The sequence below is a fragment of the Vanellus vanellus genome, assembly GCF_965231255.1.
Source record: "Vanellus vanellus genome assembly, chromosome: 2".
NCBI lineage: Eukaryota > Metazoa > Chordata > Aves > Charadriiformes > Charadriidae > Vanellus > Vanellus vanellus.
In genome coordinates, this window is record NC_138906.1 from 78,793,874 (window position 1) to 78,816,570 (window position 22,697).

The following is a 22,697-nucleotide window of genomic DNA, read 5'->3' on the forward strand; positions in this document are numbered from 1 at the left end:
TTAAGGAGAACAATATTTGCCAAAGAAGAGGATGATGTTGGTTGGATTGTGTTTGATCAAGAAAAGGAAAGGGTGGTCAGCCCTAAACTCTTCAAATTCAGAGGAATGCTTGATGTCTCCCATCACCCCTGCTGAGCCTGCCATCTCAGTGCCCTCTTCATTGACTTCCATGTAAGCCTCATGCATGGCCTCAGATATCTTCAGGCTCTCTGCTGAAGAAATGCCAGACAGATTGGCCGAAGGGCTGAACAGGTCGGTCATACCCAGGGCCATTAAGACAGATGTGAGGTTATATTTTTCCTCAATCTTCATGCGTGGGAGGTACACTTTCACTCTCTTCTTTTCCATCGCATTCGGACTGGTCCATTCCATGACTTTTTCAAAGCTGATTTTTTTCTCAAGCTGCAAAGAGAGGCAGGGAATGAAGTGCCTGAGTGCAATGGCCTTCATGGCTGTGCTTATACCACTTGTTAATATTTCTTTCCATTTACTTTGTGTACACAATAGAACTGAAACTTAATCTCTAATTGTATTTGTGTATCCTGTGTGCTTCCTCATGACTACAGACTATATCTTATCTGTCTTCATGAAGTTCTCCAAAATTTTGTCATCTGAAAATTTCTTCATCAGATCAAAGCTTTTTTTTTGTGAAAATAAAGTTCTTGAAAACACAAAATCAAATTGGTCCCAGAAATTCTTCCTCCTGGAACATATTTTATTGATCCCTTCCCTCATCTTAATTTCTTTCCAACACTACTTCTCCTATTTTCCGTTCACTCAGCTCTTGGAATGCTTTCCTCATAATTTCCTTTTTTATTTCCTCTTGGATAAACTTTTCTTGTTTAGCAAAACAGTACATGCTGTCCTGGAAGACCAAAATCACTCAAAATGAAAAAAAACCCTGCTAGCATATCTGCTTCTGGTACCTGATGGAGATCAGTGTGTATAACAACATCCTCTTCTGCAGCACTATGCTCCTGTTCCTTCATTTTATTAGACTGAGTCCAGGCCTCTCCTAAGAGGCCAGTCTCTGCCTGGGCACCTGGTAGCACCTGAGGGTGTTGTGCTCCCCTGCCTGCCCAGCACAGCCCTAGTGTGGGCAGCTGGGACGTAAAAGGACAGCAAAAGGTCTGACAGTAGCCAGGTCCCACTCAAGCAGTAACTCTTCTGCTTCCCCTGCCAGGGCCATACCTGCTCCAGGCCAGAGATGTCATCAGGCAGCAGCACCAACATGCTCAGCTGCCCGCTGGCGTACGGAAGCTCCAGGATCTTCATTTTCTCTGCAGCCACCGCTGCCACTTTGAAGGTACCGTTTTGACACATCATTTGCACAGGTCTGCTTTCTTGCTGCGAAAACAGAAACATGAGACGATGTGACCAGGGAGTAATCTTTTCTTTAAGGAGGCAAACGTGCAAGCCCTTTGAAAGGGGCAGAGCTTGATCTTCAAGCATGTTGCCTTTGAAGAAGAGCTGTGTCTCCATTTTCTTCTCCTGTCTGCTGGTGTGCTCTGGAAGCCTGGTCAGACACAGCTCTTGCAAACACTGCTTGGCCTTAGGCCCAGGCACCGACAGTGAGGGGCCCAACTAAATCACCCGACCTGTGACAGCAACAGCTTGTATGTGTAACACCCAGACTGCTGGCTGTGTGAGCCATCAGCTGTCCTGGCCAGAAGTTGTGTCCGTGCCCTCCTACCTCCAAGCCCTCCTACCTCTGTCACATTGAAGGGCACTTCCCGAGTGTGTTCTTCGTTAAACGCTGTCTTCCATATCCCTTTGAAGTAAATGGCATTCACAAGGACCAGCGCAGTATCGAGATCAACAGAACCTGACACAAGGAAGTCTTGAATCTGTCCTTTAAGAAAGAAGCAGGGCAGAGAGGGGTAAGATACACCTCCTCGGGTGTGCACAACCGCCTGCTATGAAGGACATTGGGCCTGGGGGGTGCTGCTTTGTGGAGGTTTGTTTTCATAGCAATAAGCAACTTGCTCTTGCTTGCCCTTCCTTTCTTCTCTATGGGAGGAAGACAAGGTAGATCACAATAGGTTGGGGGAGATATCGGCTACCCATTTTTCAGTCCTTACCATTTGTCTCTTTCTCCACCCATGAATTAACGAGCTGTCTTGCTTCCTCTGTAGCTGTTTTGAAGTTAACTTCTTCCAGCCCTGCTTTGTAGAATTTCTTTGCACACTTTAAGTATTCCTGTAAACAGAAGGATTGCAGTTCTCAGACTGATGAGAACTTGCAAATGTATGAATGTGAAATACAAGATGGTGAAAAGAAGCAGAATGGTTAAAAGAACAGTGAATTTTTATCCCTGTGTTTGAACATGTCTATCACAGCTGTCTTCCTGCAACTGAATCTTAAAGCTGGACAAGAAAGTCTACTTCACAAATTTAGGTCTGTCACTTTTTTTCAGAAAAGATTCTAAGTTAAAATCTTGAAATATTTTCTCAGTTTTACCAAAACACTTTAAGTTTAACAAACACTTTTAAGTACAGACAATGTTTGCTTCCTTCTCTTGGTGCCCACTTTTTATTTTGAATAATGTGTTCCTGTATTCTCAGATTACCAACCCAAAGCTTCCTTTCACTGGGAAGATTTGATATTTGGCTTTGAAAAAATCCAAATTTGACAATTTCAGTCTTCATGGTTTCACATCATAAAATATATTTCATTTTGCTTACAAGTTACATTTTTCGTTAAAACCATTTTATAGGAAATGAACAGTAATCCTTGATTACTCCCTGTGACTGTTGCAACATGGGCATATTTTATGCCATTATACTTTTGCCTGGCCTCCACCTAACAGCCACAGGAAGGTCCAAACTCATTCTGAACCGGTTCCCCTCATGCCTCACAACCACCTCTTCATCAACAGACAGTGGACTACTGTTGGTTGTGCTTCTCTAGGGTAGAGTCACAGGGGCCTTTACCGGCAATCTCGCTGAGGTCAGGTCACAGTACAACTCACCGGAAGAACGGGGTATGTTTTTTCAATGTAGAGTCTGTCAGCCATCTTGAGGGAGTATGTAGCATTTGACATGGTGATGTCTGAGAGAAGATCCCTGAATGAGTTGTGGATGTATTCTGAAGTGCCACACTGAAACAATGACATGAAAATAAGGAGATACATTGCATTAGCTTCTTCTTACCTAGGAAATAAGACCCTAAGGGATTGTCCCTATCAGTAAGAGAGTTATACTGCAGTGGAGTCTTCCCCCACAGGCTGTCACCACTCCCCCATCTTTGGGACAGCAGGTGCTGTGGTGATGGTGCATTGAACTGACAAATTCATCCTTCTAAAGATAGGTCCCCTGAAAAGAGTGCAGTTGTGTTCCTGTCACTGAGACTTCTGGGCTCTTCTCTGCCCAGCATCTTGCTGCCCTACTTTGGAGTCTCTCAGCTGTGAGTCTGACTGCTGTGCCCTGGATCCAGGTGCTGACCCTCTTTCACTTGCTGTCCCCAGCAGTGCTTGCCCAGGAAGGCACCCGGGTGCCCAAAGCATCCTGCCCCACACTGTCACTTGTTCTGGTGCAAGATGTTCAATCTGTCTTGTTTCCCTGGTTTTTAACAAACAGGTGAGTTACACCCTCCTTCCCCTCCTCCTCAGATCTCCTTGGTTTAAGAGCATTACCACAGTTTTTGACAGGGTCTGAAACTGCCAGGAGGAGAGGCAGAAAAGTTCTAGTTTTGTTCTGAGAAGAAAATAAGACAGAAACAGAGATCAAGTTATTTCTCTACCTGGGAGTCAGTAGTGTCTTCAACTCCTGTAATGTTATCAAAGTGAAGAACCTGCAAGAGAAAAGGCCAGTGGTAGAAATGACAAGCATGACCAAAAATGAGATTTACACACAATGCTTGAGGTAAAGCTGTTGGCTCAGAAAAAAAAAAAAAAAAGTGCTAACTGAGAACATAGATGAACTAAAAATTTACAAGTGAGCTTGCAACTGGTTTGTGCCCTCTGTAGCCTTCTGAGAAACTGTAAATACCACTCTTTGCTTAGATGATATTTTTGCTAGTGAATGTCTAGGAATTAACCGAGTTACATTTTATGTACTGCTAATAATATTATCTCTTTCTCTCTTCCTGGTATTTATCTTTCATATATATTAAAAAAAAAAAAAAGATCACATTCTCTGGAAGATGTCAGAATTTAAAAAAATATCTTGTAATAAAATTTGCTGCCTTGTAATCCATTTTGTTATTGTCCTTGAGATATTTTTCTTTTCTCAGTCAAAGCTAACTGCCCCTTATAGTGAAAATATACATCTTTGGTCTTTTCTCTGAATAGCTCTCAATCCAGTTCTTCATTTTGTGACATTGGCTTATTTCTGGTGCATTAAAACAGGTGAGAACCTTCTCAGTGGACAATATATTTCAGTGACGTTACTTAGAAGGAACAAGAGCAAGCAGACGTCATTTTACACCCATGTAAGTAACTTACCTTCTCCATCTGAGATTGAGTGTTCCCTCTTGCTCCCAGATAGACCATTGCCAGGGTTGAAATGATGCTCAGAGGGCAATACAAGATGTTGTCATTCGCATGGTGGACTTTCAGCTCTCTGAATACATCAAAACAAAATTCTCCATTTGCTGCACTGATGGAGCCCATTGTGAAATCAGTGTTGTCTAAAGGAAACAGAAAGAGTCTGACATATTAAGATGAAATGTATTAATTTAAATGCAAGAAAGTCAGTGCACTTGAACCCATGAACTTGGTGCACAGGGCTTTTTTCAGCAAACAGAATCCAGTGGTGTGGATTTGAAAGGCAGACGTGCTTTGGGATTCATGAGCAATCAAAATGCTGGATAGCTACCAGTTACTCATCGGCTGGTGATATTAGTTACCTTGAAAGGTCTTTTCTCATCTCTTAAAGACAAAAAAGCATACATAGATTTTTTTCCTTAGTATCTTCATTGTTTTAAGAGTCCAAAATAGGTTCTTCACTATAGTTTTTAACATCACTTTTAAGATAAGTTGACAGATCAGCCCTCTGATCCAAACTGCAGGTAATTCCAGTATACACTGTGCAAGTCTGAAGCAACAGCATAAGTTTTGCTAGATTTACTCTCATTTCAGCCTAGTGTAAATGGAAGCTGGGTTCTTAACACCACCCATTTTATCAGAGATTTCAAATGTTAGCAACATTACCTTCTTTTTTTTTTTTTTTAATAGGGTAATGAAGGCATAGCAATGGAGACTGCAAATGATTTACCAAATTCATCCAGTTCATGACAAACATCTATAACTAGTACATGTTCCATTCGTTATTGACTTAATTATTTCTTACTCTGTTTTAAAATTGGTCCTTAATTTTTACTATTGCCTTTTCCATAAAATGCACCTTTTAATAAGACAGTGCTTGTTTAGCCTTGTGTTTAATTTGCAGAGATCTTCACATCTTCAATATTTAAATATCTTTTCTGCCCTGTTTCTGACACTCTTGTAAAAATTTTCCTGTAGTTTCATCACCTAGCATTTCATCTAACACTGAAGGGAAGGATTTTTTAGTAAAGAAGAAAACACAGAGTAGAAAATACAGTACTGTGAAGTCTAATGCAGCAGTATAGTGTTTATATATAACTTCCCACATGTTGACACAAGCAGAGAGAACCTTGCTAGGGCAGAATTTCCCTGTTTGCATCCACATAGCTCTTGGGAATCTTCAAGCGATGCAAACTTTGTTTCCCTCTGTGGCTGCTAGAGAGCAAAATCCAGGGTACTCTGCCATATATACCACAGTCCCTACGGAATCAAGGCATTCATGTGACAGTCATCTCCTAATGTGGAATAATTTGAACAAGAGTGCATTTAGCTGTTTCCCTGCTAGAGTGAATGCTCAATCTCTCTCTAAATTGAGCCACCTTACATAAGTGATATAAGGTAGATTTTTTTTATTATTTACCAATTCTGCTAGCTATTTTAGGCTTTAAGCTCCATTTATGGTCTTGGTGAAGAAACAAATTAATTAAGCAAATACTTTTTTCTTTTTTTTTAATCTTAGAAAATGTAACTATTAAAGATAACACAGAGTTAGAGTATGCTGGGGTCACCTGAACGCGCTGCATTCCTTAATTTCATTCAGAGAATATCTTCCATAAACCCTGCAAGTGAGCTTTATTTGCATCCTCCTGAATTTAAACAAATTCAATTTTGTCTTTTAATTCTAAATAAAAAGTTAAAGGGGTAGAGGAGGAAGGAAGAAAGGCTGTCATAACATATCACCAGCTTTTCAATGTGGAAGAGTTAGTAAACAAAGCTTTAGTTCATACAAACAAAGACTTTGATTTCATGCATGGCAGAATGTGAAACAGTAAAATAATGCAGAACACACATGTGAAGGTGAGATGAGGTTTCATCACAAGGCATCCTCTAATCAGTTGTTTCTTCAACTGATACTGAAGGTCACAAACATGAGGTTTCATCAATCTTTTTGTAAGTTTTGTAAGATTTTTTTTTTTAAAATTGCAGATTACAACTTAAATCATAATTGAAAGAAATGCTTACCTTATCAGGTTCACCTGTGAAGGTAATAGTACAGCTTCTCAGCTGTACTTGGGGCAGACTTGCTGAACTGCTTGAAATATATCTTGTGTAATTTTGTGACACGCCCCATGCTGCCTGTTCTGTGTTTACCAAATAAAGTGATGGATGGAGCTCAATATCAGGCGTGCACTTTTACTTGGAATAAGTCCATTCTTTCAAAAAAATATTAAAAATGCCTGAATTAAAGGATTTTACCCTAAAATCTCCAGAATGGAAGATTCATTCATCATAGCATGTGAAACCTTGCATAAAAGGTTGAAATGGCTGAAGCAAAAATAATTATAAAAGCTGTTCATTGGAACCTGAATAGTATGATTTGGTTATCACAGCAAATAATGTGGCATGGCTAGGGAAAATAAAGCAAAAATGTGAGAAATTTAGTCTTGAAGAGTGCATCTAAAGGATTTTCAGTTCATTTCCTTATTATTCCTCTGTAATGAGTACTGACAGGCCAGATCCCTCTCAGAGTCACCATTCTGTGAACTCAAAAAATTTGGTAAGATCAGCATATGCAAGACTGCTTGCTGTGGTATGCTCACACTATACTTATTGCAACCACTTCTCTCTCCTGTTATCAGCTGGACTACCAATATCACTAGTCTTTCTTCCTACCTGAACCAATAGCTCTTACTGAGGAATGGAGAAACTTCTGCTACCAAGGAACTCGAGAAAGAGCACATCCTTCAAATGTTAGTTGCCAAATTTAATAATATTGGAATAGATTATTCTTCAAAAACTTGTATGTAATTTCCCAGTGCCACTTACAGCCTGCATTGTAGAAGACCACAGGCATATTGTTTCACAGAACACAGTTTTTCATACTAGAGCAATCTAACTCAGGGAACTCAGATGTAGTCACAGTCTGCACAGCACATCAGTAGAACAGAAACATCGGTAAGCATATTGTGGGAATGCAAATTAATTTCAAAAGCAATATTCAGAGCATCTGTATAGAGAAGAATTACAGAGCTGAAGAGAAGTGCATTGGGGAAAGAGGTTGAACAGAGAAGAAAGACAAGGCTTCTGTTGCTTTTTAAATTCAAACATCAGTATATTTAGACCCCAGGCAGATACTACCAGAAAAAGATTTGAACTTGCTGCTATAATTTTGAAGGGTGCTTTAAGGGGAGTTGTTCTTTTCATTCTCCACAGGTCACAGCACCAGATGCTGGGTTCAAAATGTGCCTTTTGTACACACAGAGACCATTCTTACAGATCTTCCACAAGCAACTTCATGGCACATCAGGTGAACAAACCAGCTGAAGAAACATTCATGGTCTGCAGGACAGTCATAATATACAATAGCAAGCTTAAAGCAGTCGCATAATTTCTTTGAAATAGAAGAATGAACAGACAATAAAAGAAACTACTTTGACCTCTCTAAGTGCCATGTGATTTTAAAACAGAAATCCAAAGTCAATACACAAAATGCCTCTGAAATTGTCTAGAACAAATTATGCTTCTGGAGAGAAGAGGTGGACTCCTTAACCCTTTTAGTTGTCAATGCAAGTGGAAAGCTTTCTCTCTAATGCAGTCCTCATTAGTCCCATTCAGCTGAAGATGCTAGTGCAATAATAACCGTGAAAAGCTCAGTCTGGACTGCCATTAGTACTTTACATGGCAATTTGAAGCCCAGGCTGATCTGCTACAGCCACTGCTATGCAGCGACAGTGCTTTTGGGGAAAAGTCATTTGGCCTTGCCTCACGTTTGTGGCCCATCACTGCAAATCTACTGTAAAGAGAATGAGCTGTTCTCTCACAGGAGCAGTACATAAATTGGTCACCACTGTTGTGAGTCCTGTTTAGCTGAAAATGGTGTCACTGCAGTGGTAGAAAGACAGGTCAAATGGGTGAATGTGTCTGTACATGGGGAATACCTTTTATCACACAACTAGGAGTGCTCCCAAAAATGAAGCTGTTCCTGTGACTGCTGCCCCTTCTGCCTTTCCTGCTTAAGACCGCTTTGTTTCTGTTCAAACAAGCTTTAACACTCACAGCCATGGTCCATTATTGTTTACTTTACAGCTCAGAAGTCAAAGGATTAGCCAATATGTTTTACCCTGTCCCTTTTAACCTTCTAACTTTTGAGTATGCCTTGAAACTTTTTCCTTGACAATCAAATTGACTAGCGGTATGCTTCAGCTCACCGTATGCAAGGCACCTTGGCATTTGTGCACTGTGTACCTGAATCACATTGGGATCATCATAGACAGCCTGGATATTAGTAGCTACAAAGATGTGCAGTGAGTCAGTACCGTTGTTTCATAACAGCCAATTCCCAGCATTAATGTTGTTAGCAATGGCATGGTTTTCAAAACACTTCTGAGTTGAATATATTCGTTAATGAAAGGAATTTTTTGTTTTGCAGCAGAGATGGAGCAATACACTCCTTCAGAAGCATGTTAATACACAACCTATGTTGCTGGTTTTGTTAGCATTTCTATTTTTTATTGGTGAAATGAATGATTAATATAAATCAAGTTGCAGATGCAACAAAATCATTCCACAAGTAAGTAAAAATCGTGATCACGATCAGCCACCAGTGCAGAATCGTAAGAATGCAAGAGGTACTGCATAGTCTACTTGGCAACTTTACATCTGTCTTGGAACCTAGTGAGATTAAGCAAACCTTCCTGTAGTTGAAATGCTTCCTGGGATAAAAGATAATGGACAGCCCTGTCCAGCACGGCTGTCTAATGCAGCACAAACACAAAAGGATGTGTTTTGCCACATGTCCTTTTTTTAACAATGCTTGTCCCAAGAAAGAGGTCAGCTAAGGCTCTGCTGCCCTTTCCTCGGCTAGGTATTTCATTGTGGAGCTCTCCCTAAACCAACAGACTCTTGGACATTTGAGCCTTTCCAAAAGAATACGAAGTCCAGGTCAGCTCACAGACCAAAGCCTCTAATCCAATCACAAAACCTCACACAGAACTCAGGATTTTGTTTTCATCCATGCTGCTTCTCTTTTGCCAGTAGGAAGGAGCAACGTTGATTGTTTTGTGTTTGTCTTGCTCAGGGTGATTGCTAATGATTGTTTAGTTAGTTGCCATTGTGGACCTTGGTGCTCTAGCTATCAATGATGATTTCTCTCTCAGTTGTCCTGTAGGACTGTCTTCTTTCCCCAGTCTGAACAAAATGGAGTGTCTGGTCAAGCTCCTTCAGACAGGAGCCCATAGCCCACTTGTCATCTTTCTGCAGCAGTGCTGTACCATTCTGAAGAGACACACATTGTTGCCTGTACTGCTGCCTTGATCATTCACAGACTTTGAGAGAAAGTTGTGTGTACCTCAGTGTTGGCAGAGTGGATTTCTCCAGTGAGGGCATCTTCAGAAGGATCCTATGATGGCCTTGGTCACAAGTGTCTCACACTTACTCACTGCATTTGCTTAGCAGCGCACAGAGCATCCAGGGTTCTGAACCAGTGCACACAGCAGTCCCTTTATCAGTCATCACAGCGTGTGTGAAGCCCCTTATTCATCCCTCAGGTCCCTGGAAAAAGCCAGGGTGAGGCTGTGGATGGTCTTACCTCACTGGGTCCTAAGGAGGCAGCATGTTATCCAGGTCCTTACACCCAGCATACACATGGTGGTCACTGGCGTTGGCACAACTAGTTTGCTGGCTGTGCCATACGGGAGCCAAGTTAGCAGGGTCCCTCCCCACAGAAAAGGCTGTTCGTGGCAGCCTGTGACTAGCACTGTTCATGTCACCATGCCTCATGTTACCTCCCATCACTCACTGGAAGGCTGCCCAGCATGCCAGTTTTCTTGGCACACGGTCCCAGGAAAAGCAGCATTTTTCTTCTGCACAAAGTAGGATAAATGAATCTCTTGGTTTGTTTCAACACAGACATCCTTCCATGAAGCCTTCCTCCCCTCTGTCTAGTAGCCTACTGAGATTCTTAATAATATTCCTGACATGTTTCCTGCCTCCCCTACAGGAAAAATCTGCTGTAGAACAGGAGAGAAGGAAAAATGTCACTGCACAAAGCTCCATGCCATCACATCGGCTTTGCAGAAAAGAACTGGGGGTCCTGGCGGACACCAAGTTGACTGTGAGTCAGCAATGTGTCCTTGTGACAAAGAGAGTCAACAGCATCATAGGCTGCATTAGAAAAAGCATTACCAGCAGGTAAAGGGAGGTTATCCTTCCCCTCTGCTCAGCGCTGATGCGACTACAGCTGGGGTGCTGTGTCCAGTTGTGGGCTTTCTGGTACAAAAGAGTTTTGGATAAACTGGAGCAGGACCAGAGAAAAGCCATAAAGATGATGAAGTGATTAAAGCATCTGTCATGAGAGGAGACACTCAAAGAAATGAGACTTTTTACCCTGGAGAGGAGAAGGCGCACGGGAGATCTTATCCATATGCATAACTTACTTGATGGGAGGGTGAAAAGAAGATGGAGCCAGACTTTCTCCAGTGAACAGGCAAGAGGCAATGGGCACGACTTGAAATAGCATCAATTCCATCTAAACATAAGAAAATAAATTTGTTTATGGAGAGGGAGGTAAATCAGGTTGCCCAAAGAGGCTGTAGAGTCTTCATCCTTGGAAATATTCAAAACCCAGCAGGACACGGTCCCAAGCAACCTGCTGTAGCTGACCCTGCTTGAAGGAGGGAGCTTGGAATAGACATTTGGCAGAGATGATTTCCATTCTCAGCTGTTCTGTGATTTGGTGTTATATGTAGAGGAAGATCTCAAGGGAGACAGCAGGGTTAGTGCACATTAATGTGCAGAGAAAGTACTGTGGTGTAGATGAGGCACTCAGAATGGGAGTGTGTGGCAAGTCCCACAGAGGAGTATTGTTTCCATGTCATACAGGGAGCAATGTTGCCTCATACTGGGAGGCCCTTGAACCTCTCTTTGTGCTTTCTGGAGATGTGTTCGTTGCACCAGGACGTGCAAAAGGTTTCAGACTTTGTCTTGTCCCCCGTCTGTTACCTGCCAAGCCTTCCGTCTGGTGCTGCACAGCAGTCTGTCAGAGAAACAGGGTCTGAATTCTTCAGGAAACAAAAATGCCAGAAGCTTTTGCAAGGCTACAACAAAAATGCCAATAGCAAGAAGGAGGTTTTCAAGATTTATTTATTTTTGTCTCTTTTCAAATACAAAATTTGGGAGCATTTTAATATTGATAACATTTTGGCCATTTTTTTTTTTTAAAGCGAATATGCTACGCTGCCTATTGGCATGAGAGCAGAACTATGCCCGGGAAAAGAAACCTGCCAGGTGGAAGCACAGCAGTGCTCAGGCAGAGCACAGGATCTAGCCATGCCCCAGCAGCACCCGCACCTTTCCACTGCGTGCTTGCTTGGTGGGTGGAGGGGGCAGAGAGGCTTAACCACAGACCCCGTCTCTCTGGGACACAGGAAGGGCTGCTTCTCCCAAATCTCCCCAGCATTTTGGAGAGCTCGGAGGCTGCAGCAGGCATTCATCATCCCACCGGCCAGGTCTGCCATCCCCTTCATGGGGAATACTTTTCCACTGCCCTTTAAATATTGTGCCTCCTACCTGGTCTGTGGTGGCCAGGTCCAGGTCCTAGCCATTGGTACTTTATTGCAGGTTTGGTTCACTATTGATGAATTTGCACTTTTTGCTGCCTCTTGTTTTCCCTTTTGAGAAAGGGGAAGCTTTGTACTTGCTTGTAAGCCTCATGGCTCCTCTGCCTTTTTCCCATTCCTTCATTTTGACCTTTGTTGTCGTTTAGGAAACAACATTGCTCACTGAGGCATATCTTTGTACTTTCAGCACTTTACAGTTTAATAATCATAGGAAGGCTAGTTTGTAAATGTAACCCTTTTCAGGTCTTCTTATTGTTTAAGTGTACTGGCGTTTAAATTTAACAGAGTGAATCTACTGCTTCTGGCAGATGCAAAAGGTGAATAAATTGCTAACGATAAACCTTGAGATGTTGAAATTTTGCATCTCTTGGACCTGTTCATATCACTGCTTTCATTGCTAAAGAACAAAAATTAAAGTATACTTGGTAAAATAGCTGGTTTTACCACTGAAAAACAGCTGAGTCTGTATAACAAATCTCCTGATGATATTCAATAATGTGAGTATCAGACCTGTAACACCGGCTGCTTTCCTGTATAGATCTGCTTTTATCATACTGCACTATGTGCTAATGTGGAAATAGCTGATGTTAATGACGGAGTTCCTCCTCTAAAGACTCTCAGTGGGGAAATGCTTTGCCTAATGGTTGTTGGTCTACTTATTCTTTCTTATGCCTATTGAGTTATATGATTTTCAAATTATTTCATCATCTAAAATGGCAGAGCTGCTGGAATAGTTGTTCCTCAAATTAGACTAATTGTCAGTGCATCTTTAATAGCCATTGGAATTGCATTGAAAAATACATAATAATAAATCAGTATTCCATTGGGCTTTTTCTTGGTAATCTGTAATACAGAGAGGAATCAAACTCTAGATGTGTGCATTTATGCATTTCATAAATGCATAGGAAACTTCCTATCTACATGCTTTATACATTCTAAAAATAGGATTTTGAAATAAATCCCATTTTACTCACAACTGTTACCAACATAATGATATTTTTAAGGGTTTGCTGTCCAGAAAATTAATATAATTCTCATGACAAGCATTTGTGATTTTCTTTTATTGAGTTAACAAAAAGAAATCAATTGTATGCATCAAAATCAAGAACGTATGATTAGAATGAAAACAGGATGTAGTATTGAGCCAACATATTCATATTTGCAGATGTCAAAGGACGCATAGGAAGAAAAAGACAGAAAATGTAAGGATTACCATATATTTCTTAAAAACAAGAAATGTAACCTTGGACTATCATAGGAACAAAGAAGCCCAGCTGCATTCGTGGAAGAATAATGTACTCAAGTTTTGAACTTCACCTGAGGGCTTTCCAGGGACTAATTGACGTTTACTTGCTAAGCTAGCTCAACAGAGACAGGCATCATTTTGAAAGCCATGTTTTTTCACAAAACTCCCGTGAAGAAATCAGATTCTTTAATATCACTGGCAGGATTTTTCACAAAAAATCAAAATGTTCTCAAATTTGAAGTCACTTCCAATGTTTTAAACAAGAATTCAGGCAGCTTTTTTGCCTGATGATTCTCACCAAGTTCTGGATCATCTCAATCATCCGGATACCCATGTTTCAGGCTTTGAATCTACACTCTGTGAAAAGGCATTACTGCATCTACAAAAAGTTAGTTCTCTGTGACTTTGGAAAACCTCTGCAAGAAATTCAGAATTAGGTGAGGAACTCATGGTGAGAGGACAACTCTGGTGATAGTGGACGTGCACACTGTTTCCCAACAGCTAAGTAAAAAAAATTAAAATTTATATAGGCACCAGTCAATAACCTGTGTAGCAGAATCTTATCCACAAGCATCTCCTCCAGACTGGAGATCTCAAAGCCTGTGTTTCAGGAACAACAATATGGGTTTGTCAGCAGGATGCTATTGCAGAATGGGATGAGCACAGCCCATGGCTTTCTGTGTAATGGACTCCCAAACACTTTGAGTCATGCCTGTAACTTGGTCCTTGGCCCCTTCCTGGCTGGTGGGTGCCTCTATTCTCTATTGGCTCAGTCTTTGCTCAGCTCAAGCAATCCTGAAACCAGTATGAGAAGGGAAAGGAGTAAACATGCTTGCTGCTGTTTCCTCACCTGCAGGTATGACTTTGGTATGGAAGCTTCACAAATGAGCATTTTTTAGATTAGGCTTTGCACTTGGAGAAAATATTGAAGAGGTGAGATTACAAGACAGTAATATGGTAAAGGGGGTCTGTTTCTGAGGGGAAGGCAAGCATTATTTCCAGCTCTTTCTTTCTTTAGGGGGAACAATATTTACCAAAGAAGAGGATGCTGTTGGTTGGGTTATGTTTGATCAAGAAAAGGAAAGGGTGGTCAGCCCTAAACTCTTCAAACTTAGAGGAATGCTTGATGTCTCCCATCACCCCTGCTGAGCCTGCCATCTCAGTGCCCTCTTCATTGACTTCCATGTACGCCTCATGCATGGCTTCAGATATCTTCAAGGTCTTTGCTGAAGAAATGCCAGACAGATTGGCCGAAGGGCTGAACAGGTCGGTCATACCCAGGGCCATTAAGACAGATGTGAGGTTATATTTTTCCTCAATCTTCATGCGTGGGAGGTACACTTTCACTCTCTTCTTTTCCATCACATTCGGACTGGTCCACTCTGTAAGTTTTTCAAAGCTGATCTTGTTCTCAAGCTGCAAAGAGAGGCAGGGAATGAAATGCCTGGGATGAGAATACAACTTCTTCCTACCGTTCATTTTAATCAAGGCTATCATAAAAAAAGCAAACCAGAATAGTTCCTGAAGTGCACCCTATCAACATCCTTCTTGTAGTTTATTATTTACTTCTCCAGTACTGCCTGTGTCACTGTCCTTTTATTCAGTTCCTTACCCACCTGACACGTCCCCTTCTGTCACACTAATCTTGTGTCTCATGAGGCACAACCCAACAGTTTCATAGCCAGGCAAATTAGTCAGCTTGTGAAAGAGATCACAAAAAAAGCCCATGAAAGTTTACACATGGTTGATAGTACCTAAAAAATGCAAACTCTTCTACATCTTTAATAACTCTACTTTATAAAATAATTCCCCCAAAATTGCTGAAAGAAGAATAATAGATTATATAATGCAGACTACATCACTTTTTCCTTTTCTTAAGTACAGATAGGTAAATTGATATCACCTCGATAACTTTGTTTTAAATGATTGACATTGGAATTCGGGGATTTTTGCTGCTTGTTTCAGAAATCGTGCATGAAGATAATCCAATCCATCTGAATGAAGCAAATTAAAGTTTTGAGTTTTGTTTCTCCCTTGCATCTCTCCATTTTTGTTTCCTCTTTGCCATTAGCATCCTGCATTCACTCGGTTGTTTAGCTTCCTTTTCTCCTGAGGCCAAGGTAAAAGTTTCATTTAATTTTGCAGTCAGTAGATTACATTTGCATTCTTGCCTCACTGCATACTAGTCCCACATGTCTCTTTTTTTCTTTGAAGGACAAAAACGTTTTTTTTACTAGTTTTCGTGCATCTGGCAAAAACTGACTCAACCTGACTTAAAGCAGTTTTTATGTTTTCTTTTACTTTCTATGCCCTTCTCATTTTATGCCCTTGTATGTTCACAGATTCTTTCTGCTGTTGACGTTCATTCCATTAGACCCAAATCTCTTCTGTTTAATTTGTTTCATGTGTAATTTCTACATATCTTCCATGCATTTCCTTTCCATCTCTATATTTGGGACTCTTTAAAGTCTTAACAAATGAAGTGTTATTGATAGTTAGTTTAGCTTGATTGGTTTCAACATTTCAAAAGGAAGAGTATTTTATGAAGAACAAGATTTATCACTTTCGTGTTCATTCCGTAACATAATCAGGGCAATTTTTGAAAGCAGCCTATTTATGGTGCTTACTGAGGATTTTGTTAAAAAAATATTAGTGATTCCCGCAAAGAATGCCTGATTCTCATCAGTTTTAGCAACATCTCCTCAACAGTTTTGGGGGGTTTTTTGGGGGGATGAGGGGAGAAGTGAATGTGCCTCTCAATCACAAAAAAAATGATATCTGCCCATACATGCATCCTCTCCTGCAGCGTTACAGCAGCACTATGCTCCTGTTCCTTCATTTTATTAGACTGAGTCCAGGCCTCTCCTAAGAGGCCAGTCTCTGCCTGGGCACCTGGTAGCACCGGGGGGTGTTGTGCTCCCCTGCCTGCCCAGCACAGCCCTGGTGTGGGCAGCTGGGATGTAAAAGGACAGCAAAAGGTCTGACAGTAGCCAGGTCCCACTCAAGCAGTAACTCTTCTGCTTCCCCTGCCAGGGCCATACCTGCTCCAGGCCAGAGATGTCATCAGGCAGCAGCACCAACATGCTCAGCTGCCCGCTGGCGTACGGAAGCTCCAGGATCTTCATTTTCTCTGCAGCCACCGCTGCCACTTTGAAGGTACCGTTTTGACACATCATTTGCACAGGTCTGCTTTCTTGCTGCAAAAACAGAAACATGAGACGATGTGACCGGGGAGTAATCCTTTCTTTAAGGAGGCAAACGTGCAAGCCCTTTGAAAGGGGCAGAGCTTGATCTTCAAGCATGTTGCCTTTGAAGAAGAGCTGTGTCTCCATTTTCTTCTCCTGTCTGCTGGTGTGCTCTGGTCAGACACAGCTCTTGCAAACCAGACAGCGAGGGGCCCAGCTAAGTCACCTGGCCAATGACCACAGCATGTTGTATGTGTAACACCCAGACTGTTGGCTGTGGAAGGCAACAGCCTGTCTTCCTGGCCAGAAGCTCTCTGTGTGCCCCTATACCTTTGTCAGACTGAAGGGAAATTCCCGAGTGTCTTCTTCTTTAAATGCTGTCTTCCATATCCCTTTGAAGTAAACGGCATTCACAAGGACCAGCACAGTATCGAGATCAACAGAGCCTGGCTCAAGGAAATCCTGTATCTGTCCTTTAAGGAAGAATCAAGGCAGAGAATGGTAAGTTTTATGGCAGTAGTCATTTTAGAGGTCAATCGACATGCTGCTGCTTTATTTGATTTCCTCTTCTTCAAAGGTCTACACATGCAATTCAGGTTCATGGGGACAATTTAATACAGACTGACTGGCACCTGGCCAGACATTTCTGCAAGAAGACAAGTAGGTGCAAGAGTGGTATACACCCCCGGGAATGTTTCTAACCAGTGCTTGGAAAAAGATTTATGTAGAAAAGAAGGAACAGGAGAGGGAAGCAGCAATGTAAATTTTCTGTTTCTCACTGTGTTTCTTTCTCACACTTCACTCCTGTTTATCCTCCTATCTCAGCACAATAAATGTACATAAGCTCCTGAATCATTCCTTTCCCACCAGCAGCCTACTGCATGCATTACTTTCTCCCCTGGAAGCCCACTTCTTATCCATCCAGCACATGCTTGGAAAATTATACCAGTATTCTAGAGAAGGTGAAACTAACCTTGCATGAGTTAAGCTCCTCAGACACAAAAAATGTGCATATAAAGTGTGCGCATCCTGACAACTCTACCTTTGCCAGGTGTGATTAAAACTGCCACACAGGTGCAATAGTCATTCTTTTCCATAGGAAATATCCACTGAAGGGATCGGGAGGAAGAAATTTCTCCTGTAATGTTTAGTCTTTCCAGAAGCTGTTCAAATACAGTTGCAAGAGGGAAGTATATTTCAAAATCTCGTCTGACCTTACCGTTTGTCTGATTTTCCACCCAGGAATTAATGATCTGTCTGGCTTGATTTGATGCTGTTTTGAAGTTGACCATTTCCAAACCCGCTCTGTACAGTTTCTTCACGCATTTTAAATAGATCTATAAAGACAGCAATTGTAGCCACCAAACTAGTCATTTATTAAAAACAGTATGATGGTGATATAAATATGGCTAAAAGGATCTTTATAGTGATGCCATGGTTAGGCTGTTCTCATTGCTTTCTTCCTGGAAGAACCTCCTAAAACTGGGCCAGAAAAATTATTCTGATCCATGACATTTTCAGATCTGACATTTTTATTACTTGACTAGTTAAAAGTACATATTAGAAATCTTTAAATATTTTCTTGAGGAAAGTCTGATCCAAAAAAACATTGTTTCAGGTTCATTTGAGAGTATTTTATTATCATTATGTCCCCTCTTTTTTTTAAAAAGCATGTTTCCTTCTTTTTAAAGATAAGAAGTTTCTTTGATTTAGAATATTTGTATGTTTTGTTTTGAAAATGTCAAAGGAATGATTTTGACCCTTTCAAAAGTTGTTTTGGAGGTGGGGGTTTGTGCTGAAGTAAAATTATTTCCTGAAAAAACCCAAACAACCTATTAAAACGAAAAGGCTTTGGGGGAGCAAGCAGGGAGGTGGGGAATCACATTGCCAAATAGCTTTGTTTATAACTCCATTCATTTTTGAATAGGGCCATATTTTTACCTGGAATTGCTTGCCATTCAGGCTATTGTCAGGGCTGTGGCGAAGGGAAAAGCCATGGAAGGCCACACCAGTGAGAAGCACTGGATTAACAAATCACCTACTCGGGCCAGTCCTCCTGGATTACAGGTTTATGCAGGGTTTAGCAAAAAATCACTCTAAGGTACAACTCACCGGTAGGATTGGACATGTCTTTTCAGCATAGAGTCTGTTGGCAATGTGGAGTGAATAATTGGCTTTTGGTGCAGTGATATCAGAGAGAAGTTCTTTAAACAGTATGTGGATATTCACAGACTTGCCACACTGAGTTGTTGATAAGAAGATAAAAAGGTATAGCTGTTAGCTTATTTTACTAGAAAGATAATTATTTATAAGGTACAAATAACATGGAAAAACTCAGTGTTTGAACATTTGCAAATAAACATGTACTACAGTCTAAAATCTCCATGGGATGGATGTTCAATATAAGCAACTAATAACATACAATTAATTCACAGCATGTGATGGCACTCATTCTAGGTGATGACAAGCAGAAAACCTCAGTGATGAACCTGAAACTCAGCTCAGGAGTGAGGTGACAAAAACAAAAGTTCAGGTGTCAATGATTGCAATTGGTGGGTTATCACAGATATAAAGCCTCTAGTTCCCAGCTTCTGTTTGCATTTTCATGGCAGCTTTCTGCTGAAGCTGCAGATGGGAGAGAAGTGCTAGATGACAAGGGAGTAAGCAAATATCTCATAATATAGTGAAAAAAACAGATCAACTGTCTAATGCCCAAAGAATAGTGTTCCAGGTGACACAGGCTAAGACCGTGTAAGAAAAATGCATAATGATAAACAATGGCTGGGGTTTCATTTTATGAGAATTGTGTTTAGCTGCTCCTTTCTAAGTGTTTAACCAGCCACTAAATGCTCTAGCTGATATTACTTTTATTTTAATTTATTAAAAAAAAAAATGGTCTTGTTCTTTCCAAGTCCCACCTTGTGCTTGTGGATCCCAAGTGGATGGGGACAGCCCAGGGAACATGGCTCATGTTATCTTTACAGAGGCATCAGATGAACACGGAGGAAAGCACACAGGTGGTATCAAGGTACTGGAATCCCTCATGGTGCTTTTGGGGTAGCAGTGGGAATTGGAGGCTGGAAAAGTCCCTATAGCTTTTGGAAGAGTGTGGTTACTTTCCAGCTTGTGAGGCTTCTGGGGTCTTTTCTGCTGAAGCATCTTCCTGCCTCATTTTGGAGACTCAGCTGGAAGTCTGACTGCCATACCCTGGCTCCAGGTGCTGAGTACCTTTCAACTCCTGTCCCCCAGCAGCACCATCAGGAGTGCAGATACTCATCTACAGCAGAAGGTAGGCTGGTGCCCAAAGCATCCGATCCTGTCCTGTCACTTGTTTTGGTGCAACATATGCAGCCTGTCTTTTTCTGTTTTTGGTTTGTTTGGGATTTTGCTGTTGTTTGGTTTTTTATTTATTTATTTACATCTCTTAAATTAAGAGCATTAGCAAAGGTACTGGAAGGTGTTGAACCTACTTGAAGCACAGTCAGAACAATCTATTCTCAGCAGAAAAATGTGAGAAAATAAATATACCTTAGATTTCTGTACCTTGGTCTGAATAGTTCCTCCAAGTCCTGCAATTTTGTCAAAGTGAAGAACCTGCAATTGACAGTAGCAATAGAAGAAATTAAGCATGTGAAGTCCACTGAGAGTCACTGATGTTTGTGCTGAAACTGTAGGTTTAGACTAACCAGGTCCGATTAACACATAGAAGAACTGAGAAGTTTCATGTGAGCTTTAAATCAGACTTTTTTACTACATGTGCCACACTGAAAAATTGTGACTATGATCCTCAGCTTAGATCCCTGCTTTTCCAGTTAATGGTATTCAGTCTATAAACCAGCTGCAACCTTACTGTATTGTACTTATGGCTGTGACTCGCTTTCTGAATGTTTCATCTTTTCTATATTACAAGTTGTCCTTTCCACCTGGAAGGAATCGGGTCTGGGAGCTAGTATAAGCTGAAGCCAGAGACCTGTCTTAGCTGTTCTTCAAGACGGCTCTTTCTTAATGGAAACCAGAGGCCATTCTTGCCCTTCATGGGGAAAAGCAATAGTAAGTGAAAACTCAGCTCCGGATCCAAACCTCACAGTTTGGAATGCCATTCTTTTTCTAGGCAAGTTTGAAGGCAGTGCCAAAAGTGACTTGTGGGTTTCTCCCCTCAACTGGAGAAAGTCCCAAAGATGTAAATGGATAATCTGTTGCTGTGTTGAACAAGACCAAAAGGAGTTTGTATCCATTTATGTAACTTACCTTCTCCATCTGATACTCAGTGTTACCTCGTGCTCCCAGATAAACCATGGCCAAGGCTGCAATGATGCTCAGGGGGGAATACAAGATGTTGTCGTTGGCGTGGTGGACTTTCAGCTCTTTGAATACATCGAAAGAAAATTCTGCATTTGCTGCACTGATGGAGCCCATTGTGAAATCAGCGTTGTCTGAAGCAAACAGAAATATGACTGTACAGTGGTGATATGTAGCACTTGTTTTAAAAAGTACTGTCAATAACCCAGAAACTCCTAGTTCGTTGCTGGTTTTGTGATGCTGAACCAATGAATGATGTGAAGCCTACAAATTCTGTGATCATTAGAGATACTGTAACTCCTGACCCATTTATCTCTGAATGCACGTTTGTTTTCTTTCAGTAAGATACTAGCTCATCATCAAGACAATATCTTGTACTTGCCTTGTAGGAAATAGTTTCATCCATGCTCCAATATGATAAAAATAACACCGAATGGATGAGTTTCCCTATGCCCATCCACAGGACTCTGAATGATGTTTGAGACAATGCAAATTTCATATTTCATTTTTTCTGTGACTACTCTGGACCAGGATCTGGATCTTTAAATCAAATGTAGTCAACTTACTATACTCTTAGTGTACTTCTTACTGTTTCTTAGTACAACCACCCGCAAATTTGGAGGTTGCTTTCCTACAGTTTATAGGAACAATGGGAGTAAGTTGCTCTGTAAACCAAGCCAGTTGCTTAGATGCCGAAATATAGAATTGGGGGGGGGTTCTTTCCTGCAGTCCCATTTCAGACATTTAATCTCTGCTGATGCTTTTTTGTTGAGAAAAAGCACAAGCATATATATCATATATATCTCATATATATATCATAAATATGGGTTTTGGCAGTACAGCTTGAAACAGCGTAGAGCTGCATTCATACAGTCAGGTGCAAATCCTGTACATGCAAATGAATGTGACATGTTAAGGACATTCATTGAAACCTGCGGTCATTCTCTCTTTTGAATCTGAGACGAAGAAAGTTGCATGCCGTTCTTGTATCTCTAAAACAGTTAAAGTTGGAGGAATAGCAGCATACCCATAGTTTGGAGCAGATGTATTTGATTACGTGACCCGAGAGGCATCTGGCACTAATGACTGTGGAATCACAGAATCTGTGAATCATCATACCATACCTCACCTGCGTTCTCCAGAGAGTGAGATCAAGAAAAGAGAAATGCCTTTATTCCCCAAATAATTATTAAAATTATAAAAGAACAGTTTTAATGTGACACCAGATTTTCAATGAAAAAGAAGTATTTCTACTCAAGGCTATGGTGGACAAACACTCAGATTTTGCACACCTAAAAGTATTTGACAGTCAAACAGTATAAGATATATTGATAAAGCAAGGTAAAATTACTGTATATGCTGTCTTTTTACATATTTGTCTTATACTTACCTTAAAGTTCTTAAACATAATATCACTTTTTTCCGTATTAAAGAATAAAAATTAGAAATTATATTTTACTTGGAGAAATACTTACCCCACAAACTTCAAAGAGGTACGCAATAATCCAGCTTGCCAGCTGAACCTAAACAGATTCTCTGAACTCTAGGGGATATATATTGCACCATTTGAGACACTCCCACTGTTAGCCTGCAAAGGAGTCATCTTTTGAGTCACTACCTTTTGTCACGACCTTTTGATTCACTGCACTTCGAAACACTGAGTAGGCCGATGTTAAACTAGTACTCTATCTGCAGCAAGTCAACCCTTATTTATTGAAGTAAAACCTAATAAAAAAAAATATTTATTTAAGCTTTTGCTGTAACTTATAAGGCTGTACCAAAGCAATTGAAGTTCAGGTCTAAAACTATTTATGCAGTTCTTTTGAATTTACACATTAATGTGATTGGTCCATATTGGTAACTAG

At 40.8% G+C, this 22,697-nt stretch overlaps 2 protein-coding genes across 2 annotated transcripts; both read right to left on the bottom strand.

The window, feature by feature from the left end:
• Positions 1–4,615, bottom strand: LOC309686413 (ovalbumin-related protein Y-like; the record flags this gene model as incomplete). The annotated part of the gene is made up of 7 exons (XM_082499067.1): positions 4,445–4,615; positions 3,742–3,792; positions 2,972–3,100; positions 2,082–2,199; positions 1,710–1,852; positions 1,192–1,347; positions 1–402 (listed from the first exon to the last, which is right to left on the bottom strand). Exons 1-7 carry the CDS (start codon positions 4,610–4,612, stop codon positions 1–3), a joined length of 1,167 nt encoding a protein of 388 aa, XP_082355193.1. The 5' UTR covers positions 4,613–4,615.
• Positions 4,616–14,362: 9,747 nt separating this feature from the next.
• LOC309686410 (ovalbumin-related protein X-like) lies at positions 14,363–20,949 on the bottom strand (the record flags this gene model as incomplete). Its single annotated transcript, XM_082499064.1, has 7 exons — positions 14,363–14,764; positions 16,390–16,545; positions 16,864–17,001; positions 17,748–17,870; positions 18,646–18,774; positions 20,077–20,127; positions 20,782–20,949. The coding sequence occupies 7 exons, from the start codon at positions 20,947–20,949 to the stop codon at positions 14,363–14,365; spliced, it is 1,167 nt and encodes a 388-aa protein (XP_082355190.1).
• Positions 20,950–22,697: the final 1,748 nt, after the last annotated feature.